Source organism: Colius striatus, chromosome 20, assembly GCF_028858725.1.
Source record: "Colius striatus isolate bColStr4 chromosome 20, bColStr4.1.hap1, whole genome shotgun sequence".
NCBI lineage: Eukaryota > Metazoa > Chordata > Aves > Coliiformes > Coliidae > Colius > Colius striatus.
Window position 1 is genome coordinate 4853594 of NC_084778.1, and position 17070 is coordinate 4870663.

General features: G+C 47.8%; 1 protein-coding gene across 7 annotated transcripts in view; it reads left to right on the forward strand.

Moving 5' to 3' along the window:
* RPH3AL (rabphilin 3A like (without C2 domains)) overlaps positions 1-17070 on the forward strand; it is a 41488-nt gene that overhangs the window by 2960 nt on the left and 21458 nt on the right. For 3 of the 7 annotated variants that reach the window (XM_062012296.1, XM_062012295.1, XM_062012300.1), the window contains 5 exons: positions 3986-4024; positions 4959-5068; positions 6346-6489; positions 8488-8617; positions 12387-12473. In XM_062012296.1, coding sequence (XP_061868280.1) covers positions 4992-5068; positions 6346-6489; positions 8488-8617; positions 12387-12473 — 438 coding nt within the window. In that variant the 5' untranslated portion in view covers positions 3986-4024; positions 4959-4991. Of the gene's footprint in view, positions 1-3982; positions 4025-4958; positions 5069-6345; positions 6490-8487; positions 8618-12386; positions 12474-17070 lie in introns of all 7 variants that reach the window. The other 4 variants (XM_062012298.1, XM_062012301.1, XM_062012297.1 and 1 more) reach the window with 3 other exon arrangements.

Consider the following 17070-nt stretch of genomic DNA (forward strand, 5'->3'; position numbering starts at 1 on the left):
GCAAGCTGGGAGTCCTGGGGGAGGTGATGCCCTTGAAGCAGGTGAGTTAATTACACCAGCACAGCTCAGTCTGGGAATTGGGAACTTGTCTCTGGCCAACTGTTTAATTTTTATTTTTTAAATGAAGTATTTAAAAAAAAACCCCTAATTAATTTCCTATAAAACCAAATTAATATAGATGAAAGCTGCTTGGCTGAAATACCCAGGCAAATGAAAGCTGACTGGAGAGCTCCTTATGGGCCCAGATAGGACGTTTTTGTATTTGCAGGGCTCTGAGGAATTAATGCTTCATGGGCACCTGTAATCAGCCCAGCTGCAGGAGGGCTCGTGCAGGCTGTGCTTTCACTGCTGTGAGGACGTGTTTGCTCCTGCAGTGACTACCACAATGTCAATGAGACCCTTCAGTTTTAACTTTGATGTAGTCAAGGTAAAGGCAAAATATGTTCAAGGTGGAGGAGTGGGGAAGGGACTTGATGTAGCAAGATGATGCTAAAAGTGTGCATGAGCTGAAAAAACAAGCTGATAAAGTGTGGGACAAAGACATTAAGGGTGTTAAATACAGAGCTACAGCCTGGCTCAGGAGTGCATGATTCAGGAATCTTTGGAGGCTGGGAGAAAATTCTGCCAAGGTGTTGTGCTCTGCTCTTACACTCTTCTTTAGGCATCTGCTCTTAGAGCTGGTCAGGTAGCAAGTACTATGCTCACTGGGTATTTAGCATGACCTTATATGACTGTGCTGTGTTGTTAAGGTAAAGATACATGATGTCCACAATAGTATTCTGCTGAGAAATCTATCCTTCTTTCACAGAGGAGCTTGGGATTCTTTGAAGAGTGTCATGTCAAAGGGCTGTGTCTGTGCACAGCCATCAAATGGGGCTCCACGTGGCATGTGCTGATGTGGCAACTTTCTGCCATTGTGGCTGGTGGTTCTGGTTGGTGCTGAATGTGCTGGTTGTTGGAATGCAGATCAGGAGGACAACTAGAAACACCTCCTGCTGCTGTTCTGCTGCTGCCTGGGGAAGGTGGGCCTCCTGCAGCAGCTGTGGCCACATGCCATGGTGAGGTGGCATGGAAGGGTGATTGGCCCTCACCAGCCTGCACCTGAGGATGTGCTGCCACACAGACAGCTCCAGCCCACCTTCATCCTTCAGGCCACATTGTGGCAGCTGTCCAGGGGGAAAGATCCTGCTCACTCTGCTGTCTTGTGGTTGCTCTGCAGGGATGTAGGGCCAAGTCACCAGGGTGACCCTGCTGCTGTTCCCTTTGCTCAGATCCTGCCACAAGACATCTCCCTCACAGAGTAAAGTAATGTTCACAGGTGCTTTGTGCTCTGGCTGCAGAGTCCAAGTCTTATTGTGGAGACAGCAGAAGCAGTGCTATATTAGAGTTGCAGGCAGAGGTGTGCTCAGTTATGCATCCTCCAAAATACTCCTGGCCCCATGCGAAGGGTTGGCTTGCTGCAGGGCAGCACGCCTTTCTTGAATGCTCCCCTTGGCTTCTGTGCCAAGGGCAGCCAGGTGGACTCGGACTTAATGAGGTTTTGTTTCACATGACTTCCTCCATCATAAGAAAGGAACAAACAGGTGGAGGGGTTTTAAAGCAGGTCACAGAGTATTGATAAGAGCTCCCTTATATTTCTTAGTTCAAGTAAAAAGCAGTTGTTTCTTTCTGTAACACTAAGTAACTTTGCTTCCCCTTTATTCTGTGTGCAGTTGGGCCAAGAGCCCTCAATTTGTCTCACTATTAGAGACTGGCTGCTTCTGCCCTTTGTTCCCTCCTTGAGAGGAGCAGAGGACAGGGAGGGGTTTGCTTGGTGAGGCAGGTGCTAACTGGAGTATTTCTGAGAGAGAGTGAAGGCTGAATGCAAGAGAAGAATGTTTTGCCACAGCCCATAGAAATGACTCCCCAGGGTGATGTAGTTTTGCTATCCTGGTGTTTCTGATTAGACTGATTCCACTGTACTTCTTGTCCTGTACAGAGATAAGGGGGAGGATGCTTTGTGCCTTCCAGATACTAGTACCATTTCTCTGGCATCATTCCTGTGGCAATGCAAGACACTCTTTTCCCTTCAGTCCTGCAAATGTTCTTGTTTCTGCCCCAGCAGACTGTGGCCTGTAGTCCCATGTCATTTTTGTTTCTTTCTCTGAGGCAGTTGTGTCAAACTACACCAGGTTCTTTTCAGAGGTAAAGGTGCAAAGCCATCTGCAATGCCAGTTTACATCAGAGGGAGAAGCAGACAATGCTGCTGAAAGAAAACACTCCTGTAAATATTTTAGGGAACAGTCTATTTGAAGACTGTTTTGGGATAGGACAGATCTCTAGGCTCTGTTTTGTTTACCTTCTCTCTTTGCAGATGTTGCTCTGGGAATGGTGAGCAGGAAGCATATGCTGAGTAACAAGAGGCAAAAGAGCATGACATTGCTTGTTTTTGTTCAGTCATGCTGAGAAAAGCACATTGTGGTGTGAGGCTGGAGAATGTGTTTAGGTCTCTCCTGAGAAAAATGCTTAGCTGATGTGCTCTATTCTGACTTGCCTTCAGCTGTGTTAGAGCAGATAAAGCTCTGCAGAGGCGAGGCAGATCTATTCAGCGCTGCCTTTCACCCTGAAAGCACAGCTGCTGGCAGAGCAAACTCCTCTGTCCTGACCTGAGATATGGGGCTCATCTCCAGCTTTAGGTTTTATGCTGAACATCCCAGAGCTGCCAAGCACTGGTCCTGTTGATGAGGTTGCGTGCATTGAGCATTGCCAGCGGATACCGAGTGAGCTGTGCTGTTCTGCAGGTGTGCTTGAGTGGGAGGGAAGAGCACGTGGGATATCTGAAGAGTAATTTAATATATGGATTTGTGGGGTGGGGCTACATGTGCATATAATCCCTGTAACAGCACATCACAGGCTTGGAAAATCTTTGGAAAATCCTAGGTCAACTATTATGTGTCAAATTGTAGCTTCTCTCTGCTCTGACAGGGGCCTGGAGGCGGGAGCCTCCGTGTTCTTTTGCTGTTGATGCTCCCCTGTGTGTGAGCTGCTGGGGGATGTGTGTGGGGACTGTGTTCTCTCCTTGTCTGAGATTGTGGAGACGATGAAAAGAGCAGGAGGTGTTCTGGGACTGAATGGAAATGCAAACCCACAGCATGTGTGGCATGGAGCAGAACAGAGAAAGGAGTTGCTACACTGAAGATGTCAGGGTTCAAGGATTTCTTCTAGGGATGACCACCTCTCACCCTTCAAAAATCATCACCTTAACTCATGTAGTAAAGGCTTAAAAAATTGTGGGTGGCACTTCTCTCTACCTTTCCCTTCTCAACCCTCTGACAGACCTTTCCTGCAGCCTCCCATCCGTGCCTCACTTTGCTGTACAGTTGGACTGTGCTGCTGAGCATTATGCTGAATTGTTAGAACCTTCACTCTTTTTATACAGCTCGTCCCTTTGCAACAAAAGAAATCTGTGCTTTGTGTGGAATTCCTTCTTTTCTTTCCTGGCTGCTGTAAGCACTGAGTTCTCAGACTTTTCATCCAGAAATTGGATGGTCAGAGAAGAAAGGAGCTGGTTGATTGTAACCATTTTGGCTGTGGAGGCTGACATGGGATTTGGCAGGAGCTAGCTGTCAGTGCTGTAACACAGGCTAGTGCCGGCGGGTGAGTGCGGCGTGTGTGGCACACGTGCACATCGATCTCTGTGTCCCTGTGCTGAGCTCACAAGCTGGGTCCCTGCCTATATGAGAGGGCCAAGGTCGTACAAGCTGCGATGCCTCTGTGTGTGCCTGGCACAGAAGCACAAAGCTCTGTGTGTCAGCAGTAGATAGCAAATGTAGGTGCAGCATGCTGAAGCGCAGACGCTGCTGGGGTAAGTGTGCTGTGGATTGAGAGTGGAACATATGTTTTCTTGGGAAACTACTGCACAGTTGGCAGGTGATATACCTTGCTTGCTATTGTATCTGATTTGTGTTTGCCAACCAGCATTGAACACGTTATCTCTGCCCAGCAGGTATAGTTTCAAAGCTGGCAAGAGTCTGTTCTGGAGAAGGTAAGTATTAATAACCTGGAAATCTATGCATCAGGGTCATGAGACACTTGCTCTGCTGGACAGTAAATCTGGCTGGAGAAAAGCTTGGTACATCAAGACTAATGCTGGTTCCTCTGAAATCTTTTGGCTGTGCCTAGCCCTTAGTGCTTTCTATTCATCTGAGCTACTGGTAGGACTCAGAACTGCTTGGCTGCAAAGTCTCTTCTGGGGATGTGTTTCTCCGAAGAGCACACGGATGTTGGCTCTTGCAGCCTTTGCTGATCAGTTCACAGTGGAGTTTTCAGTGAACGCCAGGAATCACTGGTGTGATCATGCTGGTTACAGGGGCTGCAGTAGATCTGCTGCAAGAGGTGCCGTCTCAAACATCAGAGAAGGCAAACAAGCTGCTATTGTAGGCTGTAGTTATAAATATCAGGCTATTATGGAGGCAGTTTTAATGAACAAAGTGACTTGCCACACTATTCATGCTGATTGTCGCGTGGGTTTTTGTTTGTTACCCCATTAAGAAGCCTTTGTGCCCTTTGCAGTGGCTTTCCTCCATCAGTGCTGCAGCAGTGGGGCTCTAGAGGTGATGGGGCAGAGATTATTTGTAGAAACAACACTTTTCCTTAGTTTGAAATGAAAAATCAGAGCTGACAAAGAGCCTCTGGCTTCTTTTTCCCAGAATACCACAAAATCTAATCTTCCATCTTTGTCTTCAAAGTATTTGAAGGTATTTATTGGCTTATATTTTATGAGCATGATGTTTTAACTGCTGTCTGTGGGTGAGAGTCTGCCTGCTTCCAGCGTGTGCCACGCCAGCACGTCACCTCTGTTTTGCTTGCCAGAAGAGTGGCCCTTTGGGATGGTTAACAAAGCTGTGTCAGGTGCTGCCCTGTGTTTTCTTGAGGGTGGAGTGGCAGCTGTGCTCAATGCTGGTGTTTGCTTCTTACAGGTGTGATCTCTGCCTCTCCCCCAGCCTGGTGCCATGGCTGACACCATTTTTGGCAGCGGGATGGGGCAATGGGTGTGCCCCAACGACCGGCAACTGGCCCTGCGTGCCAAGTGAGTCCTCACCACCCTCCTCCTCTCCTTACAGCCTCAGCTCTGGTCTGAGTGGTTTCCTGGCCTTGTCCACAGCCTAGTTGGGAGGCAAGAGTCTGCCTATCCTGCAGACCCCTCTCTACCCTGCTTGGATGGGACAGGAGCCTGCCAAACTGGGGCTCTGTGCTTGGCTGCTGCTTGGAGCCTGCAGTGGAGTTTGCAGCGTTGGCTGGTGTATCCCCTGGTGAAAGGAGGGGCTTGGAGACAGGTTTGTGTCTCTGCAGCACCCTAAATATAATTGATGGCATCCCCCAGCTTCCAGCACTCGTTTTGGGAACTTGTCATTTAATCACGTTTTTCTCCTGAAGTTAAATTGCTGCATAACCTAAAGAAGAAAGGGATGGAGATGAGTCAAGCACTAGAACTGCTTTTGCTTCTTGGATGCTTTTCTTCTCTGGCAGTTGGTGCCACGCCACTACCACCTCTGGGGTTAGTCTGCTGCAGTGTGTTAGAAAACAGGAGGTCATCCTGTGTCTGAGGGGACTGCCTGACTGTGAACAGTGCACACCACTGCCACTCCTCCAGCCTTCACCTGAAAGCCTCATTAAGACAGCTGTGTCTAATAGTGCCCTGCATTCTGCTGGCAGCTGTGACTTTATCCACTGACCTCTAAACCCCTACTGAATGGTAATTAAATGAGCTGTGAAAGCTCCTGCCAGTCCCCAAGTGAGCTAAGGAAGAAACATCAGCTGTTGTGTGTGAGGCAAGGGGGGAAGCAGCTTGCTAAAGTCCTCATGTGGGTCTGGTTTAGAACAAGGGAGGAAGCTGCCAAGCTTTGATTTCCAGGTGTGCCTGGTGATTTGAACTGGGGACTGTAGAAATGTGAGATCTAGAGTGAGGAGGGTGCAGGTAATCCCTGTGTTCTTGAGTCTGCTGTTTGCATTTGTGGTATCTGACATCAGTACCTGTCTCTGCAAGAGTAACCTCAGGACAGCCAGCCTTAGGTGCACGAGTTTCCTGTAGGAGCAGAGCCAAACAGGAGTGAGAACACAGAGTGGCAAAATACAAACTGGAGCAGAAAGGGTTGTGAGAGAGTGGGGAGAGACTTGGTGCTGCTGGAGGAATGAGATGGTGATCTGGTCAGGGGGAAGTGCTTTGAGTGTTAGCCAGGGAACAGACTTCTCTGATGGGAGGTTGATGTGGGCTCTCCGTGCCTGGCAGGTTTGACCTGTGGGGCAGGGCAGCAGTTTTGTGCTTTCCTTTCACTGCTTAATTCTTCCCTCCACCCCTTCCCACAGGCTCCAGACAGGCTGGTCAGTGCACACATTTCAGACTGAGAAGCAGAGGAAGATGCAGGCTCTGAGCCCACGGGAACTTGAGGTCATTCTGGAAGTCATCCGCAAGGCGGAGGAATTGGACATCATCGAGCAGCAGCGCATTGGGTACAGTCATGGTCATTTGTCCCCATCCCTCAGAAGGAAAGGTCAGCACACAGAGGAGTGGCTCTCTTAGCTGCCTGAGCTCAGGCCCCATCAGTCAGAGCATCCCTTAGGTCAGTTATTTTCCCCTCTCATGTTGTCTGTTTGGAAGTGATGCACACTGGGAAGGATGTGATGTCTTCCTTCTCCCTGTATCTCAGGCTTTTCTCGTGCCTTCTTTGAGCCTTGAGGCTTGTGGTTGTTGCAGGCACTGACAAGAGTCCCTGGTAAATGCATCCTGGGCTAAGCCAGTTGTCCCAGGGGCTCTGGAAGAAGCTGGGGAAGATGCAGAGCTGTGCAGCTGCACCCACTGCTAGTGGGCAGCATGGCTTAAACTGCTGCTGGCAGCGCAGTTAGGTTTTTTCCTTGCTGCAGCAGTCACCTGGGATTTTGCCTGGAGTGGTGAGTGAGTTTATGTTCTAGTTGGCTGAGCCCACTGGAAAGGGTTTGCTAGCTTGAATTATTTAATTTAGGGACATCCTTTTGCTGCTGCAGATTTTAATTTGCGTTCATTCCTGCTGGAAGTCTGGCCTCAGCTGTGTCTGTGGTTGTCCTACACTGCCTACCTTTAAAAGCCAGGGAGCTCAGCAGTCCTGCAGCATTTCCCAGCAGTGTTTTGTGTTTACAAGACAGGAAACCCAAGTGACTCCCAGCTTGTGTCCAGCAGGCCCAGCTTCCTGCCCTGCCTTTTGCCCAGCCCCTGTGCAGTGCAGAGTAGTGAGTGCTAAGGAGAACCGACTCTGTGCGTGATACATGGGAGACCCCAGCAGCCCCAGAGACAACCAGGGACTGTAAGGGGCTGACTGTTCCTGGGTGACTGCTGGTGTAGCTGTAGAAAGTGATAGCCTTGCTGTTGCTGTGCTGAAGCATTCTGTAAAGTGCCTTTGTTAAGTCCTGGGAGTTCTCCTGTGCTGAAGTCAAGGATCATAAAACCACTAACGACAGCTCAGCCTGACTGTACTGTCTGACCTCACCACCATGGGCAGTACCTCTTTCAAACAGACCTTGCCTTCCTCTCAGTATGGGACTTGGTTGATGGGACATTAACACTAATGAGAATGGGGTTCATGGATAGCAGGGCTGTGTTTCCTCCCAGAGCCACATGCACACCTATAACTGTGGCTGATCACTGCCTCTGATAAATGTCCTGGCTGTTACCATCCCTGTCTACAAATGGATGCCTGAGGATTGCCAAGCAGTCATCTCCTGACAGCAGCCTTGCTCTGTGTGCTCTCCACATCCTGCATTCTAATTGCTGATGCTGCTTTCCTTCCCTTTCCTAGTCCTGCTGCTATGGACATCGTGCATACATACGTGCTTCCTGCCTTCCAAGCAAGCTGTCAGACGAGGCAGGGAGCAGTTACCGGCATTCCTGTACTGCAGCCAGGCTCGTTTTGGTCTGATGGCTTCAGTCTGGCCTTCCTGCTTCTAATGGGATGTGGGCAAGAAGTGCTGCATTTAGGGACTATATGTAAAAATGGAGCAGTACTTGACAGTTTTAACTCTTCTACCCTTTCCTGGTGCTCTGTGGCTTGCCCTGATCTGAACACTCAAGGCTTTTCCTGTTCTGTAGGCTGGAAATCATTGTGCTGAGACTGTGTGGCTCCAGTGACACTGAGCTCCTGAAGGGTGTGATCAGGCCCTTCTTATGAGCTGTCTGCCCTGCACCCTGTAGCTGAGTCAGGTGTCTGCAACTTTGATTATTCTGGGCTTGGTGAGCATTAGTAGATGGACAGTTTGTATCCCCTGAAGACCAAGAGCCAGCTCATAGGAAACCCTGAGTTCAGAGACTGAAGTGAAAGTACATATGGTCCCAGCAAGGGGCCCAGGACTGTATGGAAGAAGCAAAGGTAGACTGAGCCTGGAGCACACCTCTGCAGGTTTTTGCCATGGCTCAGTACCATGCAGTTCCATGCTGAAGGTGAGTGCTGTGACCTCTACTCTGCCTCCTCTCCCCCGCAGGCGCCTGGTAGAGCGGCTGGAGAACATGAGGAAGAACGTGATGGGCAACGGCCTCTCGCAGTGTCTGCTCTGTGGGGAGATGCTCGGGCTGCTGGGCAGTACCTCTGTCTTCTGTCAGGACTGCAAAAAGGTGGGTCTGGTCAGAGTTTCCTGCCTGTTCCTCCTGGTAGCTGATCTGTCTAAAAAAGGCCTCTTGGAAGCTAGGTAGCTCTGCAGAGTTAACTGCACTTAGTGCTGAATTGGGGTGCATCAACCCCCTCTGCATCTCCCACTCTGAGTTTGCAGAGTGAGAGAAGGGACAGAAATGTATGGCTATCAGAGGCAACTCATTAAAGAGTCTGTGCTTCCTATTATTTACTGCAAGGACCTTTCAGTAACACCTCTCTTCAAGTCCATCTTCAAGTTCCAAACCTGTGTAAGGTACATAAATCAGCCTGTGTATTCAGGGCTGCCTGTGTGTATGTTGTTGGCAGGACTCTGTGGGTGCTGTTAGAAAGACAGCACCAGTTTTTCAGGGAGACTGCTGTTCTGCCAGCACCCTGGGGGATCGTTGTTACTTGTCTAGACTCTGCAGCCAAGGGGTTAATCTGCATTGCTGTGGAGATGATGATCTCCAAGGCAACCACCTTTTCCTCCCTCTACTGGAAGCTGTTTTTCCTGCACTTGGAGCTTGTCTTTCCCTGGGGAGGTACCTGTGTAAGTAACTTTGCTTACAGGTGTTGCATGGGGAGAGGTGAGGGTGTGTGCTGGGTACAGGAGTGTTCCTTACTTGCTGGTGACAGGGTGGAGGGAAGCAACCTGTGCTGACTCTGTCAAGCCAAGGAGACACTGGTCACCCACCCTGTCACTGAGGAACGTGTCCCATGGAACCTGCAAGGACAGCACTGAGTAAAACAGTAAAACCTGCTCCTTTGCCATGGAGTGGTGCATGTTGGCATCTCCATGGTTAAGCAGCCACACAGACCGTGATCGAGAACCTTTCATGCTGGCACTGCTGAAGTTAGTGACGTGGTTTTCTTGCAGAGCAGGCTGCCAGGCTTGACCTACACTGGTCTACAGTTGGCTGCAAAACTGCTCTTGTTAGAAATAGAAGGAAGATTGGTGCCTCTTGCAGTCAGAACTGAGGTCCCAGCATCCCTCCATAGATGCTTGCTGGCTGGGGAGCTGCTGTGAACTGTGCTGCCTTTGCTGTCAAGTGAGTTTTTGCACTGGGTCCAATTTGCAGAAGTAGCTTGACTGAGGAGAGGTTATGCAGCGGGTTGCTTGTAAGGCAGTGACTGGGAAAGTAAATGCAAATCTTTGAACCCCTGGATTGTAAGCCAGGGAGAAAGTAGCTTTGTAGAAGTGGGTGGGGAAGGAAGTAGCAGTAAGGCACTGGGAGGTGAAAGGTCTGCTTTGAGTGGGAGCTCCAGGGCAACTCTCTTGGAGAGGAGCGTGGACTCTGTCCATGTGCGTGTGTTGGATGGCAGACAGGAGATGGCTGTTTCCTGTATCTCAAGCATGTGGAATAGCAGGATATGCTGTGTTCTTGCCTTCTTCCCTGAATTATGTTTCTCACCTTGTCTGAAGCCAGCTCAGTCACATTGCCACAGTACTTTCTAACCACCTTCCTGTGAGACACGTACACTAATGAGGAGGCAAAAGCTGATTTTGGCACTCCCATATCCTCTCTGTTTGCAGCTGCAGGTAGTACCACTCAGCTAGTGAGACTGTGACCAGAAAACCCCAGAGAAGGGCTGTTGAATTTTTCTAACAGTTATTCTCTCTTTGTCTGGAGTCTGTTGGGAAGTTCAGGAGCATTCCTATCCATGTTGATTGAAGGTGAGACCCTGCTTTTCCAATGTGCATTTTGCAGCTGCTTTCAGCTTGGCTGAACTTTGCAGCTGTGTGGAAGCTCAGGGCAATGCTGACTGGCTGCCCTGAGCTTCTCCCCTTACTGCTTTTTGATATTGTGAAGTAAACTCAGGGAACAATCAACCCTTCAGACAGAGTGGACTGTTACTTTAAGCTTGTTCTCTCATCCAGGGTTATCCATCACTCATGCAGTGCTGTATGCAGTAACCAATGACTTGTCAGGGAATTAAGAATGTTTAAAGTTGATATTTTTCTTGCTGGCATTGCTCTGTTACTGTCTCATTGAAACCCATTTAATTCAGTACCAACAATTGTTTTAATGATGCATCTGAAACGTAGCCAAGAACTTACCTCCTTCAGCAAGTCCCTTCTGCTGGATAGAGGTTCTGTATTTCTTGTCTGATGGATTTTTAAGTGTCACTTGCTGTTACATGAATGTTTTTAATATTGGTTTTTATTATCTTAGAGATAAATGCATTATGGCAAGACAAAGATGTGTGCAAATCCAGATGTGTTAACAGCAGCAGTAGTTAGACAAAGCATAATGTGTCATTTACCATGCAAAGGGTTATCAGGATCAGGTATAAAAGGTAAAGTGTAAGTAAAAGAAAATGCCTTATCATGTAGTTATTGAGGAATGGGGTTGCCTTTAGTGTCCTTGATTTTTATGTTGTCTTCTGATTGAGTGATGCTCAGCTAGTCTGCAGAGAAGGGGAGGAGGAAAGCCCTGTTTTGTATCACAACTTTCAAAGTTCATGGCTAGGAATAAAATCTCTTGGCAGTTTCCACTAGAGGGAGTGTTTGAATGTGCAATCTGTGTGGGGACTGGGATCTTGGAGGGTATTTAAGACTGAGTGGCTCCCTCAGATATTGGGCTGAGGGAGGCAGAATTCAGTGTAGTTCAGGTGGTGTCTGCTGATTTCGTGTGCAGTCCCCTTTGGCTTGGGTAGCACCATGTTGAGTGTTGATGCACCAGACCCTATAGGTCGTTCCTTATTTCTCTGGGAGGGCAAGGACAGGAATGGAGAGATGGAAAGGAGCACCAGCCCCTTTGGGGCTGCTGGTGCCACCTCCTGCTTTCTGTGCCACATGAGTCAGGGACAGACCTTCCTCTGGACCATGCCCATCAAAATACCTCTGTGCAGTTATTCATGCAATAAAGCCATTGCCTCACATACCATCGTTCCTGCTACTCTCCTGCTTCAGGCCTGAACACTAAGGGAGTCAAGGAGACTTTCAGCCCTGGACACAGACCTCCTGGCTCAGAGGAGGAGCAGCCTAATTAGGGGGATATGTAAAACCTTAGCTGGGGAGATTAAATTCACATGTCTTTCTAAGCAAGGTTTTGCTCTCCAAGGCCCTCTTGTGAGTGGCTTTTGCTCTGTGAGGATCAAAGAATTCATCCAATTTCTCATTCAAGCTGTAAGCCAAGCCTGATACACATCAGCTTCATTATGTAATATTAGGTGATTCAGGTTGTAAATGGCTTGTAATGTCAGCAGAGACATGAAAGTCCTCTCGTGCAGCAGCAGAGGCCACGCAGTGCTATCAGGCATTCTGCTCAGGAAGTGTGCACAGAGGCAGGGCTGTGCCCGCTCCCTGAGCAACCACAGATCAATAGCTGGAGCAGAGGGGAAGCTGTGGGCTTTCAGGCTATGTGTGTGAGGAGTGGAGGAGAGGATTTCCAGCCTTGCCCAAACTCATGCTGGTTTGGTGCTTGCTTCCAGCTGCTCTCAGTGCCGCAGCGGTTGGGGTTTAGGATTTAGAGGAATTAAAAAAAACCCCACTCTGGAAACATAGTACTGTAGATTTGCCTTTGTCTCGTGTCCATATAGACCTGAAGCAGCTTTGTGTAATCAGTGGTTCTCCAGGATAACTAAGAAAACTAATGCCATGTTTAGGTTTTTAAGGGAAACAAGCCAGAACTGTTGGGACAGATGCTTTTCAGCCTTCTCTCTCCCAAAGGCTATATGGCTGTGGGGAGCTGCTCACACCACCTTTTTTTTCTCTCTTTTTTTTTTTTTTTCCCTCTCTCCTTGTTCCAGAAAGTTTGCACCAAGTGTGGAATAGAAACCTTTGGAGCTCAGAAACGTCCTCTTTGGTTGTGCAAGATCTGCAGTGAACAGAGAGAGGTAAACCACCACTGTGAAAAGATGGGGCTCAGTAGCATGCACCTACCTGCTCCAAGTGTGTGCTGAGTGGGCTCTTCCCTGTGCCTGGGCACTTGGAGTGGAGCTGGGGATGTGATTTTTTGGGAGGCTTGGCTCGAGGCCAGGCAGGCTCAATGAGTAGACATAATGGTGACAACTTTGGATTGAGGGGGGCAAAACCACACCATCCCCTGCAGCCTGTATGATTTTGTGCAATTTTTCTAGCTATGGTTATAAAGAGTCTGTCACCTTCTGATGCCATATTGTTTGCCTCCTAGCTCTTTGGCAAATAAACTTGGCTACTGCTGGTTCTTTAATACAGCTGGAGAGAGCTAGAGCATAGCTGCAATATTTGTCCCTCTAAAAATAACTAGGATTGCAGTTTTTAACTCTGTTTTCCTCCCTGCTTGCAAAATCCCATAACTTGACAGTGTGTCAAGACAGATACTTCTAATGCAGGTCTCTAAATTTTTATATCCTCCATCCTTGACTTTACAGTGCAAAAAGTAACAACCTGCCTCAATTCTTGTCTGCCAGCCAGTATCCACCAACACCAGGGCTTGCTGCTCTGTGGTGAAGTGAAGTCAGTGATTTTGTTCTATGATTGCAGAAAGACTTTCCCTGGTTCCCATCAATTTATTTTGGGTTTTTGCTTGTGGTCCTTGAACATCAATCCAGTGCAGCAATTTCTGACCACTGCAACCAACTGTGGAACCTGGGTGCTCTGCTAAATCAGTTTTTCAGATGTAGTGAGAGCATTTGTGCAGGTGTTTAAGATGCTGATGTTTTTAATACACTAGTTGTGGAAGTTTTACATGGGAAGGGATTGTTTGTGTGGGAAAACTTGCAAAGTTTATGTTCAGGTAAGAAGATGGGTGTGTGGATGCTGCTGATCTTTAACTTTTGGGCAGGCAGAGAGCATTGCAGCTCCTTGGGTATTGCTAATAATTTGATACACTGAATCACCCAGATGTTTTGAATTCCCCATGGAGATCCCAAAATGAAAAGTGAGGCAGGTGAAGGTATTTTCTGTGTTCTGCAGGGAGATGGGTGTGGGACTAAAACTAACCTTATTTCTTCTGGGTTTTTTTTTCAATTTCTTATAAAAATAACAAGGAGCTGTGGTCACTGGACAGGGAAGAGTATTAATCTGTCCAGTGAATGTTATGTGTGGCCAGCATGTGAGGGTACAGTAACCTTCAGAGCTCATTCTCTCTGTGAAAACTGAGATTTGGCCAAAGTGCTTCCCTGATAAAAATGGATGGCACTTTCCTTCATAGGCTAACTAAAAAATAGCCTGATCTTACCTCCCAACCTCAAGCTTCATCTTTTATTTTTTATTCTCTTTAAGGTTTTTTTCAGGTCTGTCTCCTTTCTTGTTGGCCATGGTGCTGAAGGTTGGAAGGGTCACAGTGTGGACGGGCAGCCAGGCACCAAGTCATACATCTGCTCTGTCTTCCCTCTGCTCTGCTTTTATTTTGAGGAAAGTCAGGGAAGCATTGAGAATTAGACAAAGCCTTGAGGCATGTCAGCCAGGGTAAGGAAGTTGAGGCCATATCAGAATAAATGCCTGGAAAGTGGCTTTGATTTTGTTTTCCCTAAGAGTCTGTATGTGGAAGAGATGAGGCTCTTAGGCCTCAGGCTGATGGCTGGTACTAGTGCAAACCCTGAAGTGAGATCAGGTGTCATGATGCTACAGGGCATGCATTAAATCACCAGGTTGCTTTTAAGGGCTTTTGTTCACAACCAGTTCCTTGTTGCTATCTGTTTCTGTGATCTGAATCTGTCTAGTACTGCCATCTGCTCTGGACCAAACCCATTTTGCCACACTCTTGGCTGAAGGTTTTATTTGCCATCAATAAGTGCAGATGGATGTCTGCTCTTTGGAATTAGATATTCTCATTTCTGTCTGACCTCTGAATCCCCTGTGTGGTGAATAGGTATCAGCTCCATTTTACTTCCTGAGATCCAGGCAGGGAGCTTCAGGAATGTAGTTAAGCACTTTGATTTGTGTGATGCAGTAAACAAATCAATACCACCCTTCTACTATCCTCTCAATGCACAGCGTGGCTGAGCAAGGTTCTCCTTTAACCCATGCCAACAAAACACACATTTAAAGTGAGCTTGGCATGGTCCTGGCAACACCTTGTAACTTGTTGGGCCCTTAAACTTGTCCAGCTGTAGTGGGTGAGTGTTTGGTGCTGGTCTGAAGTGTTTTCCCCAGTGATGAGCTGTGGTGTTTCCAAGTTAGGTGATTCCTTCCACATTGGTCTCATTTTCTGAACCACTGCTCAGGCTATGTGGGCATATTTATGAAGCTCTCAACTCTGTTAGTGAGAGACTGTCAGGCACTGAAGTGAGAATGGGAGGTCATTTGGAAACCTAGATGGATTAAATGATGTTGGCTAGACTTAATAAGTGTCATCTGGCTGGGACAAGAGCCTAGATTATAATTGTCACCTTTAGCCTCCACCACACACTGACTGAGCACATGGGTCTGGTGGCCTGCCAGGATGGTGGGGTTGAACATGGACATACACTAGCTAGCACTGTATGGCATTATTTATACATGCTAAAGCTTCCATCTTTCCCTCTTCCTTGCTATTATTTGTCCTTGTAGGCTTGATTGAAGCTAGTGTTTAGTGACATGAGGTAGTTGTCTTCCCTTTTTGCTGTGTGGACACAATCTGTACTGACTTCAATTATGATTTAAATCATCAGTTTGCCTGGGTCAAAATGAAGACCAAAGTAACAAGCTGTTGTCTACATCAGTTTTTCAGCTGGAGTCCAATGCTTGATGCCCATAGATCCCTTTGGGAATCCCAGCCTCAGCCATTTGGAAGCGTTCTTTGCTGCTTTTTGTTTCCTTGAAAACCTACACTGGGAAGGTTGTGCTGCACAGCAATGAGGAGCAAGCTGCTCTGACACTGTCTTGTTTCTGGACAGTGATGGTGATTAATGGGTTCTGCTTGCTGCTTGTATCCCAGAAGCAAATCAGCATGTTTTGCAGCTTGAGTGTGATGTGCACAGGCAGGGGCAGGATCTCCAAGCTGCCAGGGAGGCTCTGGGAGGAAGGTGCCATGTTCTAACATGATTGACTTGACAAATCCTGTGTGTTCCTACTGGCAAAGAGAACAACCCCAAGGACCAGCAGATACCCTTGCTTCATAAGTGCACCTCTTCTTGAAGTGAGACCTCATCTGCTTTAGTCCACCTGTCCCACCTGCTTGCAGAGGCATTTGTTGAAAACTTGTTTTTGTTCTTCCAGGATTCTGTGAATGTTTTCCTTTGCAATTTCTTCTGAGGGCAGTGGAGTTAAAGCAGATGAGGATCATGTTTTATTGTTCCTGCAAGCAAGGATAGAAGGAAATTCAGTCAAGCTTATATTCCCTTTTGAGGGCAAGAATTTCCTTTCCTCCTTCCCTCCTGTGCTGCAGTGCCTGCCTCCGCTTTGCATCTTGCATTGCCTTCCTGGAGACTGTGTGGAGGGTTGATCCTGCTTGGGACAGTCCTGTTTCTGCATTTGTGCAGAAATCCTGTGCCATGCTCAGTGCTGATCCCTGACTGCAGCAAACATTGGCCAGGAGTTTGCAGTGAGCCCATTTCAGTAACATGGCAGTGAAGCAGCGATGCACCCACAAGAATGAGTGTGCAGGGCAGAAAGGGAGCAAGTCCTCCAGCAAAACTGCCTGGGAGGAGCTGTGGTGGCTGTGTATGCAGCTGGAACCGTTCCCTGCTGCCAGGCCTCTGGCAGAGCACATATGAGCTTGGTAACAGCTTGGGTAGCAGTGCCTATGTTGAACCAGTCTCATGTGGCTGAACCCTGCTTGTCACCTCCTGGCCCCAAAGGGGAAACAGGATCTGCTGTGTTTTCTCAGACCCCTGCTCAGCCATCCAACCCTCTGCACAGCCTTGTTTTGACTGATACCACCAGGTTCTGCAAAGCACCTTCCTGAATTACCGCTTTATATCTATATTTTTTAATACATGTCCATAATTAGTGATGCTATCATTGTAATTAAAATCCTCTTGGAAGTGTTCATGCACATTTACATTTGAATTGACACATCCAAAACTGCAGTGATAATGAAAACAGCTCAGTGTGGGGGGGGAGGTAGCTTTTCTTTTAAAATGCCATCGACTGCGAAAGAGTGTGCCAGCTATCAGGGACCTGTTAAAGTTCTCATTTGCCCTCTCTGCTTCACTTTCTCTTTTAATTTCTTCATTTTCATGTCTGGCTGCATTTCTTGGTTTATCACAATAAACCACAGAGGAAGATTACAGCCCTGGAGGAATGAAAGTTGTCTCCTCCCTTTTTGCCCCCAGGGCTTCCCTTTTGACATATGCACACACACCGTTTTGGTTACAAACCAACATAGCCCAGGGTTACTCCTGCCTGGCATGATAATTTCTTGGCAAAATACCACACTGATGAAGGGGGGAGGGATTATTTTGAGTGACTCTGGATTGAATTGATGTGCACCTGTTTGCAATTCACAGAACTCATCAATAGCCTGCCATATTATTTTGGGGGGCGGTAGCAAGCGGTTAAACTCAAAATAGTGTCCTCTAGAATAGA